At 58.9% G+C, this 12,817-nt stretch overlaps 1 protein-coding gene across 1 annotated transcript in view; it reads left to right on the forward strand.

The window, feature by feature from the left end:
* Nucleotides 1-12,817, forward strand: part of PAG1 (phosphoprotein membrane anchor with glycosphingolipid microdomains 1) — a 63,168-nt gene that overhangs the window by 41,181 nt on the left and 9,170 nt on the right. Inside the window, exons 2-4 of the mRNA XM_014549361.1 lie at nt 7,549-7,764; nt 8,506-8,557; nt 11,700-11,796. Coding sequence (XP_014404847.1) covers nt 7,643-7,764; nt 8,506-8,557; nt 11,700-11,796 — 271 coding nt within the window. The 5' untranslated portion in view covers nt 7,549-7,642. The remainder of the gene's footprint in view (nt 1-7,548; nt 7,765-8,505; nt 8,558-11,699; nt 11,797-12,817) is intronic.

Here is a 12,817-nt window from a genome sequence, read left to right on the forward strand (position 1 = left end):
TGGGCACGCTGGGCTGGCCCCGTCCCTCCATGGGGGCCGGACAGTTTGCTGGAGAGAGAAGCATCAGGACACCTGTGGCTGGTGGCCCTGGACAATGCACTTGACCATGAGCTTCATCCATAAACAGATGGCCTGAGGATTGAACAGCATGGCCAGTGGAAGAGCGCGGACACACAATGTCCGCTCACTTAGGTTTTCTCAGTGTTTCCAATTCCAAGCCTTTGAGTGAGAACTGTGCGCAGTGGCCTGCTCAGGTCCCTGGGAGAATGCAGTGGAGGCACAGGGGCCCCGGGCAGCCGGAGGCAGAGCCGTGGAGGTCTGTCTACAGCCGTGTCCCCGTGCAATCCAACCTCATCTGAGAAAATAGGAGTTTCTTCTAATTCTTACCATCTCTGAAGACCTAGGGGCGGGGGAGAGGTGGGGGCTGTGTCGGGGCTCCCAGGGGCTGGAGACGGCCTGAGACGTCATGTGGGAAAGTCAGGGGAACACAGCTTGGGGCCCGGGTCGCCAGGGCTGGGACCCACACGCCCGATCCCTGAGGCTGGCGGGGATCCTGCACAGAAGGACATGCCAGGGCTGACTCCCGGGAGATGGCAGTGGCTTTGGGCAGCGGCCGCAGAGGCCTGGCGCTGTGTCCGTTCCGGAGCGTGGTCGGCCTTCAGACACACGTGGCTTATGGTTGAGTCATTAACCTGATGTGCTCATCTCGTGTTCTCCGTGTCTCCATTACCTTTAAAGTATTAACTAAACTTGTATTTTGAGAGTCAGCTTGGGAATCTCTTGGTCATTCTTCCCACAAAAACAAGTATCCGCTCAATCGCTCAATAAAAATGTCCCACTCACATGGATGCTGGGACTCTGGGGGGACATAGGTGGACATGTCCCGGCCCCAGAGGTCCCTCCATTTAGATGAATAGACAGGCAGGGCCGGAAGGAAGGGCCAGGAGCCCATCGCAGCCTCTGAGACATGGGTTAGACCTGCTTAGGCAGCACGGAGCCCCTTACCGGGATCCTCAGAATCAACCCTCCCTTTTCCTCCCCCTCCCCCCTCCCCCCTTGAGATTTACCATTAAAATAAAGTAGGAAACTTGGGGTTGTTTTTAGGTCAGGACAGGAGGAAGCCCCCTGGGGAGTCTTTCCTTGCCCATCCAAGTCGCTGACCTGATAGCTTTTCTGAGGCGGGAACGCCCTGGCGGCAATAAACTGTGGCTTCTGGGATGCCAGTTCACTGGTCTCAAAGACGAGTGACAGCCACACAGGCCCCTTCCCCCACCTGGGCCAGGGTCCGTTTCCTGTGTGGATCGATGGTGGGGTCTGTGCAGCATCAGGAGACGCTGACAGGGCTACAGGATTTATGTCCTGCTCCCAGGACAGAGGCCGGCTCCCTCTGCCTGCAGCCGCTGCCGCAGGCCCGTCCTGGGTTTGGGGAGCCTGCAGGGTCCTGCCTCTGTTTCCCTGGAGCTGCTGCCGAAAGAAGCCTCAGGGCCTGGCTCCCAGGGGTGTTGTAAGTGATGCAAGAGGCTCTGGGGGAGCAGCTCTGACCCTGGCTCCCAACCTCCCTCTCCACGGGTATTAGCTGAGGGGGTGGCGGGGGGCAGGAGGGACAGTAGACATTTGCTTGGCTGATCCCCGTGTTGACAGCAGCCCTGACCACCAAGTTCGGTGTAGCAGGCTTGCCTTAATCGGAAGAGAAATCTGCCTGAATGTAAATACTTTAGCTGAACCCCTTTTGGGGGGGCCCTCCGGTGCTGTTGGGAGGCAATGGAGCCGTGGCCTGGGGCGTAGCCGGGTGCCTCCAGGACAGAGCCCAGCAGCGCCTCACTCCTTGCCACAGTAAATGCGTTTGGTGACTGTGGCTCCGTGTCATCTTACCGCGTGGGCCCACCCCCGGAGAGGACCAGGAAGGAGGTGTGCCCGTGGGCTGGGCCCATCTGCCAGGCCACAGTGGAGGCGGTTTCTATCTCACTTAATTACAGGCCCCCCAGCTCAGCTCTGCCAGGGGAGTGAGTCACGGCTGCCCAAACCTGCTTCAAAGGAGCCCAGTGGCCCGGCTCCCACCACCCCCTCCGCCAAATTGTCACTCCCAGAATTCCTGGGATCAGAGCACCTGCCGGCGAGAGCGTTTGCTAAAAAGCAGATCGCTGCCGTGGTCTGCACCTCTCATTAATTCTGTCTGGTGTCTGTTTTCCTTCCTGTCGAAGTGATTTTGGAGGCTGATAGCCCAGGTTGATGGAGACAATTACCATGACAAGCATACAGCACAGGCAGCGAGAACAAGCGAGAGCCAGGTCTCCCGAGGAGCCTGCGGGTCGGGGCGGAGGATGGCGTTATTCCGCCACCTTGTGGTTACAATGAATCTGCTTGTAAAGTAAAAGGCCATCGGTTTTTCTACAGATTGAATCACATATTGATTAAAATCACGAAATGAATGGATACAAAAGAATAAGAAAATACGGACCAAAATAATTTCATCCAAAATATTTTAGTCCAAAATAATTATCCAGGCCAATTTTTGAAAGGATCCCCCACAGAAGTCCTACAACTTCATGCACTGACCTTTCTCAGGGTCAAATATGAGTTCCCACCATAGCCTGAAATTACATAAAACGGGGGTGGGGGTGAGCTGCCTCCTTTACAGCAACGTCACGTTAGTGTGAGATGATAGTCTCGGTCGTGACTGTCCAGCGATGAGCCGACGGGGAGCCTGTTCTAGAACAAGGAGAACTGTGCACAGCTGGGAAACTGGACCTGCTGTTTCCCGACACTCCCACCTCAGTGCCCGCCTGGTGGGCGTCTACAGCTGTGAGGGCAGGTACAGTGCGGGCCCCTCTGACCAGCATCGAACAACTCGGCGACTGTTTACACACGTGGTCTGGCCTCGAGGTGTGTTTTATACTTTGAGGAGATGATAGCCTGTAATTGAATGCGACTGGATTGAGGCAGGTAAGAACAGGACTGAGAGACAGGCTGAAGTATCACCATGAACATACCAGGAGGGAGAGCCCCAAATCTTCGCACATTTCTGCTGGGATGGACTCGTTCTGGGGACTCAGAAAGTACTTTCCTTGATAGAGGAATCGGCAGGAAACAGTGCGGTCCTGGGGCAGTAAGGGTATTGCGGACTCGGAGCCTGGGAGTGTCTTTCCCACGAGGCTCCTGGTCGATAAGGGCACAGTGTGTGGCCTGTGGCAGGCCCTTCCTATCGGGGTAACTGACCTCCCAGACACCGCGCCTCCTGCTTCCTTATGTTTCCCTCTGTCGCTGCGCCTGGGAAAGCCTTCGGCGTGGGAAGGACAATGTTCCCACCACTGCTCAGATTAGACCAAAAGCTGGACCCTGAGCACTGTGTTTAACTGAAGGAACACTCCCCCCACCCACCCCACCCCCGGCACGGGGCCCAGCTGTGGAGGAAAGGCCAGAGCCTCCTAGGACAAGCCCTGGACCACTCACAGGAGGCCTCCGTCTCCTCACCAAGAAGGAAGAACAAGGAAATCACATGTGCATCTACACACCTGGGGGTCAGTCCAGCTGCACACTGGGGGTCAGTGCATCTACACACCTGGGGGTCAGTCCAGCTGCAACCTGGGGGTCAGTGCATCTACACACCTGGGGGTCAGTCCAGCTGCAACCTGGGGGTCAGTGCATCTACACACCTGGGGGTCAGTCCAGCTGCAACCTGGGGGTCAGTGCATCTACACACCTGGGGGTCAGTCCAGCTGCAACCTGGGGGTCAGTGCATCTACACACCTGGGGGTCAGTCCAGCTGCAACCTGGGGGTCAGTGCATCTACACACCTGGGGGTCAGTGCATCTACACACCTGGGGGTCAGTGCATCTACACACCTGGGGGTCAGTGCATCTACACACCTGGGGGTCAGTGCATCTACACACCTGGGGGTCAGTGCATCTACACACCTGGGGGTCAGTGCATCTACACACCTGGGGGTCAGTGCATCTACACACCTGGGGGTCAGTGCATCTACACACCTGGGGGTCAGTGCATCTACACACCTGGGGGTCAGTGCATCTACACACCTGGGGGTCAGTGCATCTACACACCTGGGGGTCAGTGCATCTACACACCTGGGGGTCAGTGCATCTACACACCTGGGGGTCAGTGCATCTACACACCTGGGGGTCAGTCCAGCTGCAACCTGGGGGTCAGTGCATCTACACACCTGGGGGTCAGTCCAGCTGCACACCTGGGGGTCAGTGCATCTACACACCTGGGGATCAGTGCACCTACACACCTGGGGATCAGTGCACCTACACCCCTGGGGGTCAGTGCATCTACACACCTGGGGGTCAGCGCATCTACACCCCTGGGGGTCAGTGCATCTACACCCCTGGGGGTCAGTGCATCTACACCCCTGGGGGTCAGTGCATCTACACCCCTGGGGGTCAGTGCATCTACACCCCTGGGGGTCAGTGCATCTACACCCCTGGGGGTCAGTGCATCTACACCCCTGGGGGTCAGTGCATCTACACCCCTGGGGGTCAGTGCATCTACACCCCTGGGGGTCAGTGCATCTACACCCCTGGGGGTCAGTGCATCTACACCCCTGGGGGTCAGTGCATCTACACCCCTGGGGGTCAGTGCATCTACACCCCTGGGGGTCAGTGCATCTACACCCCTGGGGGTCAGTGCATCTACACCCCTGGGGGTCAGTGCATCTACACCCCTGGGGGTCAGTGCATCTACACCCCTGGGGGTCAGTGCATCTACACCCCTGGGGGTCAGTGCATCTACACCCCTGGGGGTCAGTGCATCTACACCCCTGGGGGTCAGTGCATCTACACCCCTGGGGGTCAGTGCATCTACACCCCTGGGGGTCAGTGCATCTACACCCCTGGGGGTCAGTGCATCTACACCCCTGGGGGTCAGTGCATCTACACCCCTGGGGGTCAGTGCATCTACACCCCTGGGGGTCAGTGCATCTACACCCCTGGGGGTCAGTGCATCTACACCCCTGGGGGTCAGTGCATCTACACCCCTGGGGGTCAGTGCATCTACACCCCTGGGGGTCAGTGCACCTACACACCTGGGGGTCAGTGCATCTGCACACCTGGGGATCAGTGCACCTACACACCTGGGGAGGGCAAATCTGTCTCCGTTTTCGGTAAGCCACCACAGTTTAATTCGCGATGATCAGAGAAGTATGATTCCTGGGAGGTGTGCTGTGAGATCAGAGCCACCTGTGTGTGGCCCCTCCCGGGGCAGCTGCCTCTGCCCCTCTCCTACCCGCCTGACTGTGTTGCTCCTGGTCTGTCCAGCTGCACTGGAAGCTCCTGGGAGCTGGAGGCACGTTGGCCTTGGAGATCACAATGTATCTGACCAGGAAACATGTATCAGACGACGCTCATTCTCTTCACTGTGAGATTTTTGTCCGCAATGAGAACTTTTGGGGGAAAAGTGTTTCTTTTAGTAGCTTCTCAGCCAATTCTAGTTGAAGGGGAGTTAGCCAGGAGTTCAGACACATTTTTTCTGAGTTACACCCTTTATTCAGAAGCCCATTCTAATAGCTTTGATCCTCTTTCTCCCTACACTGTTCTGATGGGCTGGCACCTCACACATTTCATTGTACTCTGTCAGCTCCTCTGGGGAGAGAGAGCTCAAAGAAGAAAGAATCGTACAGAGATGAGAGGGCGCTGAAGGCCCACAGCTGTCACGGGACCCAGGTCTGGCAACTGTTTCCTCAGACCTGTACTTCCTTAGCAGACACCGGTGAACACTGCCGTGCGATGGAGGAGGGATGGAGGAAGCAAGCACACGCCTGCATACAGGTCACCTGTGCATGCATTCACCACCCATAGAACTATCCCACATGGATCCCTAGGCTGCCGCGACATGTGCTTGCTTGAGTGTGTCTTAATAGCTCACTGTGGTACCAATGTGTAGTCTGAGTTTAAAGTGACTGGTTCATTGTTTCAGCAAATCCTAAGAGAAGGGGCAGGGATGTCCATTCGTTAGAGCTGCCTGGGGCAGACGAGCCGGGCGCTGTGGCTGCCTGTGACCTGACCATGACCAAGTGTGGGTTGTTTACAAACCACCTGGGACGAAGGAAGTCCCTCCTACTCAGGAATGGGTGCGTGTATGCACTGGGAGCGTGGGAAGTGTTCCTGTTGATTCCAGGACTGGAGCACAGCCACCTTGTCTTCTAGAATCGTCTGTGTACATTGCAGGCATACACAATGCGGGTTTTTTTTTTCTTTTTCTCCAGCTTTTTGTTATTATTCCTCAACCTTATATATTCAAGTTTATGGGGAATAGTTCACCTGGAGAAGATTTGGTCCCGTTGAGCCGCCTTTGCGGAAACGGCTTTAATTCCCCGTTTCTCTGAGCGCTCCTGTGACCACAGGCTGCCGAGTGCTGGCTGGTGGGCTTGCCAGTGATGGCGAGATATGGTGACAGCTCCTCCAGCCAATGAGAACGGAAACAACCAGTCTTTTTCAAGAAAATACGTTTTTTCTCCCTGGGGGATCAGGCCCAAGCTGGCAGTCAGACATCCCTCTGGCAGCCTGGGAGCCCTCAGGAGATGTCCACTTGCCAGCAGGGAGCAGGCCTAAGCTGCAGTCGGACATCCTTAGCGCTGCTGAGGAGGCGGGAGAGGCTCCCACCACCACTGTTGTGCTGGCCGCTGTCAGCCTGGCTTGTGGCTGAGCAGAGTTCCCACTGTGGGAGCGACTGACCACCAGGGGGCAGCTCCTGCATTGAGCTAGCGGAGCCGTGCATGCCGTGTGTGCAGGGCTAGCAGAGCAGTGCGTGCAGAGTGTGCGGGGCTAGCGGAGCGGGGCATACAGAGCAGTGTGTGCGGGGCTAGCGGAGCGGGGCGTACAGAGCAGTGTGTGCGGGGCTAGCGGAGCGGTGCGTGCCCAGTCGTGGCAGCAATTCATGAAGAAAGCATTTCGCAGAGGCCCGGCCCAGGCCCGCACTAAGGTGTCCCAGCACCGCTCCTGTGCTGCGCCGTCCTTGTTCGTGGTCTTGTCTTCTGCTGGGGCTGGTTCTCAGCACAGACCCCGTCGCCTGGAGCTGTGCGTAGGGGAGTTTGGAGAAGCGCAGGGAAGGCTGGCCCTAGACATAGGCGGCCACCTACTCGGACAGACAGCTGTTTTCGAGGTGAATGAGAGACATCCTACGGCCTTGACTGCACTGACCTCTAACCTCTGGAAGAAAAGCAGGGGAGGGGAGCTGGGGAGACGGTGGGGAAGATGCAGGCTTCACGTTGGGGACCACCATGGAATGAATGCTGTGCCCAGGGGAGGCAGAGACTCCAGCACACGTGTGCTTGCTGTGGGCCCGGGTCCTACTGCACATGAAGGCACCAAGGAATCTACCCGCTAACGTGCCGGCGCCATCAGACACCCCGCCGCACACGGGCCCCGCCTTCGTGTGCAGGGGAGGAGACACAGGCCTGGGCGGCGAGGGGACGAGGGCCTGCACGCAGGCACTCGCCTCCCTGACCCTGACCCTGACTCTGCCCAGCCGTCCTCGGGGGGGACTAGTTAGCAGGTGCTGGCGCCTTGTCACCTGAGACATTGTTTCAAACAGGTTGGTCTCTGCGGCGGACGCAGTCCTCGGCCCGATGCCACCAGGTCTGGAGGACTGACGGACACGCCAGCCGGCGCCCCCTCCGGCTCCCGCCATGGGGCCCTCCGGGAGCCTGCTGGGCGGACACCTGCAGATTGCCCTGTGGGGGAGCTTGGCAGCTGCCGCCACGGTCTTCCTCATCACCTTCCTCATCTTCCTGTGCTCCAGCTGTGACAGGTGAGAGCCCGCGCCCTTCCAGTGGCCTCAGAAGAGACTCAACACGCGTCTTTTAAGAGTCTGGACATGGCTTCCTCCCCTGATGGCTCTGTCAAGAGAAGCAGAGCTGGACTCTCCGGACCCAGGAGCCCCTCCTGCCTGCCCAGTGGGACCCAGGCCTGCGGGGCTGGGACCCTGTGACCAGGACCAAGTGGGCCTTTGCTCCCAGACCTGGGCAGCCGCCTCTGTCGTTGTCGAGTCTCCCACTAGGGGGCGCTGTTGCCTTGTGCATCCGTGGGAACGCGCTCTAGAACTGATGGCTTCCTAGCCTGTGCGAGTACAAACAACTTCTATTTTTACTCTGCGGACTTTTCCACAGCCTGGAAGGAAGTGCACATGACTCATCCTGAGAGCATGCACCCTTCCTGAGGTGCCAGAATTGGTCCTGTCTGATTATTTTCTGAGGCCTCCGCAGTGTGACTGCAAAGCCTCCAGCTGGGAGAACAGGAGACATGTCTGCGTGCTCTTTTTTTAAGGCATCGCTCGCCCAGCGTTCCACATGTGATCAGGGTCCACTCGGCATCCTGCCTGGTCCTCTGGTGGGGACCCTGCTGTGACTCGCCCGGCCCCTCCCGCCCGTGCCTGTCCGGCTTTGCTTCCCTGGCAGTTGACCTTGGTCTGACATTAGGATGGGAAGGGGGTGTGTGTTTGATTTTAGATGGTGAGTGTGATATCACAGGAACATCTCATTTTTCATTTCAGAGAAAAGAAGCCGAGACAGTACAGCGGAGACCATGAGAACCTGATGAACGTGGTGAGCCCCAGTGCATGTGTGTGTGCGTGTGTGCACATGTGCATCCATGTGTCTATGTGTGTGCACTTGCATCTTCATGTGTTCATGTGTGTCTGCGTGTGTGCATGTGTGCCTCCATGCGTGTGTGTCTACATGTGCATGTTTTCAAACACCAGCCACTCATCTAAGCGTGTTCCCACAAGCTGACAATTTCCTTCCGGAAAGAACAGCCTGAGCTCCCAGCTGCCTGGGCGGGTCCTTCCTGCAGGTGCAGGCTCACCACGGCCAGAGGCCTGTGCACGCAGCCGGCTGCTGGGGGGTTCTGACAACGGGTGCAATTGCGCGGGGCCTAGGAGAGAGATCCTGAGGGAGCCTGGGACTACGGCAGGGATGAGTCTTTGTTGCGTCCGCCCCGCTCTAGCTCCCGTGGTCATTCTCTAGGGCTGTCATAACGAAGGACCACAAATGGAGTGGCTTAAATAGCAAGTCTGTTGCCTCAGAGCTCTGGAGGCCAGAATCCCAGGAGGTGTCAGCGGGTTGGCTCTGAGGGGATGTCACGGGTGGCTTGCTGGCGTCCTTGGCATTTGCAGTGCCTCCCTCATCACGTGGTGCCCCCCACCCCTGCCCTGTGCGCCTGTCTCTGTCCAAGTTCCCCCTTTGCAAGGACTCCAGTGAGACCTCCTCTTAACTGGTTTCATCTGCAATGACCCTGCTCCCAAATAGGGTCACTCCCAAGGTAGTGGGGCTGGGACTCCACAGGGATTTGGGGAGGATACAGTTCACCCCCTAACAGCTGGCCACCAAGCTCACTAGGGCCTGGGAGCCCCAGCACTGCAGGTGTGGCCTGGCCTCGCTGTCTGCAGGTGTGGCCGGGCCTCGCTGTCACAGCACTGCAGGTGTGGCCGGGCCTCGCTGTCTGCAGGTGTGGCCGGGCCTCACTATGTTCTGCAGCCCTCGGTGTCTTCCGGGTCCTGACCCAGCCCCGAAGGCGCTTCAGGACCACCTGGGAGGAGCCGCCTGAGCGGCCTGAGCAGCCTGGTCCTTGTGGTGAGAGAGAAGGGTTCCGCGCTCAGGTGCATGCCCTTGACCCGCTGAGTCATTCCAGCAGTGGGGCCGGGCCACCCTCGTGTTCACAGAGGCCCTGCCTGAGCCCCACGCGGTGCCCACACGGTGCCCACGCGGTGCCCAGACAGAGCCTGCTCCTGGTCCCAGCGTGGTCTCCCGGTCCCGGCGTGGTCTCACCGGCAGGCAGCACGTGTGGAGTCAGCCTGTCTGGGGAGAGGGCGTAAAGCCTGCAGGCAGCAGGCGGGCTCCACACTCACCGAGGTGTCTCCAGGCTCGGCCGCCCTGCCCGGCAAACGCCCAGGCAGACACGGAGCTGCTGGGACCCTCTCCTCCAGGGAGCCCCAGGGGTCCCTGCCCTTCTGCTTCGGCGCACCCGCTGCCATCCTGGGGTTCGCAGCACCACCCCTCGGCCTTTGTCCCACCCCGTCTCCGCCTCTGGTTGTCCGGTTCCCGTGGGCCTTTCTCCTGGCAGCTAAGGGTAGAGGTGGTGGCAGAGCCCAGGTGTGGTCGTTCTGCCGGATGGATTGTTACGGGGAGGCCTCCTCCCTCACACCTGACACCCGCCCAACGGTCCCGGCGTGGTCTCCCAGTCCTGGCGTAGTCTCCCGGTCCCGGTGTGGTCTCGCCGGCAGGCAGCACGTGTGGAGTCAGCCTGTCTGGGGAGAGGGCGTAAAGCCTGCAGGCAGCAGGTGGGCTCCACACTCACCGAGGCGTCTCCAGGCTCGGCCGCCCTGCCCGGCAAACGCCCAGGCAGACACGGAGCTGCTGGGACCCTCTCCTCCAGGGAGCCCCAGGGGTCCCTGCCCTTCTGCTTCGGCGCACCCGCTGCCATCCTGGGGTTCGCAGCACCACCCCTCGGCCTTTGTCCCACCCCGTCTCCGCCTCTGGTTGTCCGGTTCCCGTGGGCCTTTCTCCTGGCAGCTAAGGGTAGAGGTGGTGGCAGAGCCCAGGTGTGGTCGTTCTGCCGGATGGATTGTTACGGGGAGGCCTCCTCCCTCACACCTGACACCCGCCCAGGCAGCGTCCCTCCTGCGATGTTGGCATCTGTTCGCGGTCCTGGCCACCTCCCACAGTGGCCCATCCCCTGGGCACCTCCACTGAGCGGAACAGCTGAGTCCCACGAGCTTGGGGACCTTGACTCAGCGTGAGCCACTTGCACTCCACTGTTGTGTGGCTCCCAGTCCAGAGTCACATGTTCGAGGCCCGCGGGCCAGGCTCCCGGTGCTCTTCGCACCAGCATTCTCCAGGGGGAACCGGAGCAGGTCCAGGGCGGCCTCCTGGCCCCCATAGACCGCGTGTTCCGTCACGGGTGGGGGCAGACCTGGGAGCCATGGCTCAGGCGCCACGTGAGGCCAGCTGGGGACTTGTAGAAATGCATCAACTGCCAACTTGATGACCACCCATAGCCATTGCTCGGCCTGGCCCGTCTATGCACCTACGCAGTTGAGCCCGGCAGAAAGCCTTCGCTCCCCGCACCACCCTCCCCTCCCAGGGCCGAGGGTCGGGCTCGGAGAGGCTGCAGACCTGCCTGTTCGCCGCTGGCTGTTTCTGAGCTGGAAGCAGACCCGGCTGGGTATGCGCAGTCTCAGGGGTTGAGGACGTTAGCGGTCATTGCCAGGCAGACTGGGGTCTCTTCCCCCGGGTGACAGCAGTGGGTGGCCTTTCCCCTGCTTTGCCCGGCATGGCTCACCTTTCAGAATAGTGTTCATAGCACCTGGGCCAGGGCTGAGGTTGTGCTGGACTCCCTGCGACGAGCAGCAGGGGCTTCTGGTTCCCACCTCCCCTGCCGCGAGGGGGTGACCCCTCACCGCCCACGGGGCCCATCTGCAGACCCGCAGGTGGGAGGTGCCCGTGCCCTGGCAATGCTGGGACGGCCCCGTCCAGCGGAATTTCCCACCAGGACGTGGGAAAGGAGCCCTCGCCTCACGTGGCACAGAGCACGGGACATGTGCCGAGCACATGAGCAACTGACATCTATTTAATTTCCCTTCATCTAAACCAAAGTAGTGGGTGTGGGCTTTTGCTGATGCTCCCGTTTTTAGAAAGAGGCTCGGACTCCCCTCCACAGGGCGGTCTGACTGCGTGGTCTCTCTTGCAGCCTTCGGACAAGGAGGTGTTCAGCCGCTCGGTGACCAGCCTGGCCACGGACGCGCCCCTCAGCAGCGACCAGAACGGCGCACTCACCAACGGGGACAGTAAGTCCCCACACACGCCACACGGGACTCATCCCCCAAGACCAGGGCTCCAAAGGCGTAGCCAAAGGCTAGGAAGTAGGAACTTGCTCACTGTTTGCACCAGTTGTAGCAAAAGTCGTCTCAGGGATGGAAAGCTTGGGTGCCGATTGGCTAGGGCGGCCCTGCTGACTCACTCGTCCTAAAGCCGCTGGCAGGTGGCCGTTACCGACAGGACCTCCTGCCCCTGTGAGAGCAGCATTAACGTGAGCAGCGTCACTGCCCGCAGCACGCAGCAAGGGCGGCTGGGGCCGCGGCCGCAGTTTCCACAAACTTAGATCCGCAGCACAAGTGAAGGGACTTCAGCCCCAACATCAGTGTGGACCCGAGCTCCTCCTCCCTGCCTCGCCCTCGGCCCACGTCTCTGTTCCCACTGTCCCGCCCGCCTGTCTCAATGGGCACCTGGTAATGCACCTGCCCACCTACCCCAGGCTGCTCTGTCCCGCTCAGCTCAGCTGGTACTTCCACTGTCTCTAGACCAGGGGTGGGCAACCTTTTTGTGAGTGCGTGCCAAAACCAGCAAAATCTCTGACTCAAAATTCTTCTGCGTGCCAACCCTAATTTTTTGAGAACATGTGTGATGACGTCACCGGGCTACTGCTGTAGCGCGCATCGAGAGAAACATAGAAATTTATTCCCTTTATTAGTACCGGTGGGCAAAGCGAGAGAGGAGGTTTCATTTTTATAGAGTGAAATTTTGAATAAGTAGGTGAGGCGGTTGTCTTGTCAACGAAAACCTGTTGCGTCTGAGGCTGAAACCAAAACACTGGTCAGATCTAGGAAGGCAGGGAGAGTTAAGGCAGAGGCATAGAAATTGCTCTTCCCCTCTCTCGTCAATCCATGTCTATGGTCTTTAAGATAACTTGTTATGTAAAATTATTTATTTATCTAAGATGCACCTACACTGAATTTATCTGAAAAATAAAAAAGTCGATATTAAGAAAAAAATTGTAAATGGAAGATTATAAGAGAGGGTTTCTCGTGC

Source organism: Myotis brandtii, unplaced genomic scaffold (genome assembly GCF_000412655.1).
Source record: "Myotis brandtii unplaced genomic scaffold, ASM41265v1 scaffold55, whole genome shotgun sequence".
NCBI lineage: Eukaryota > Metazoa > Chordata > Mammalia > Chiroptera > Vespertilionidae > Myotis > Myotis brandtii.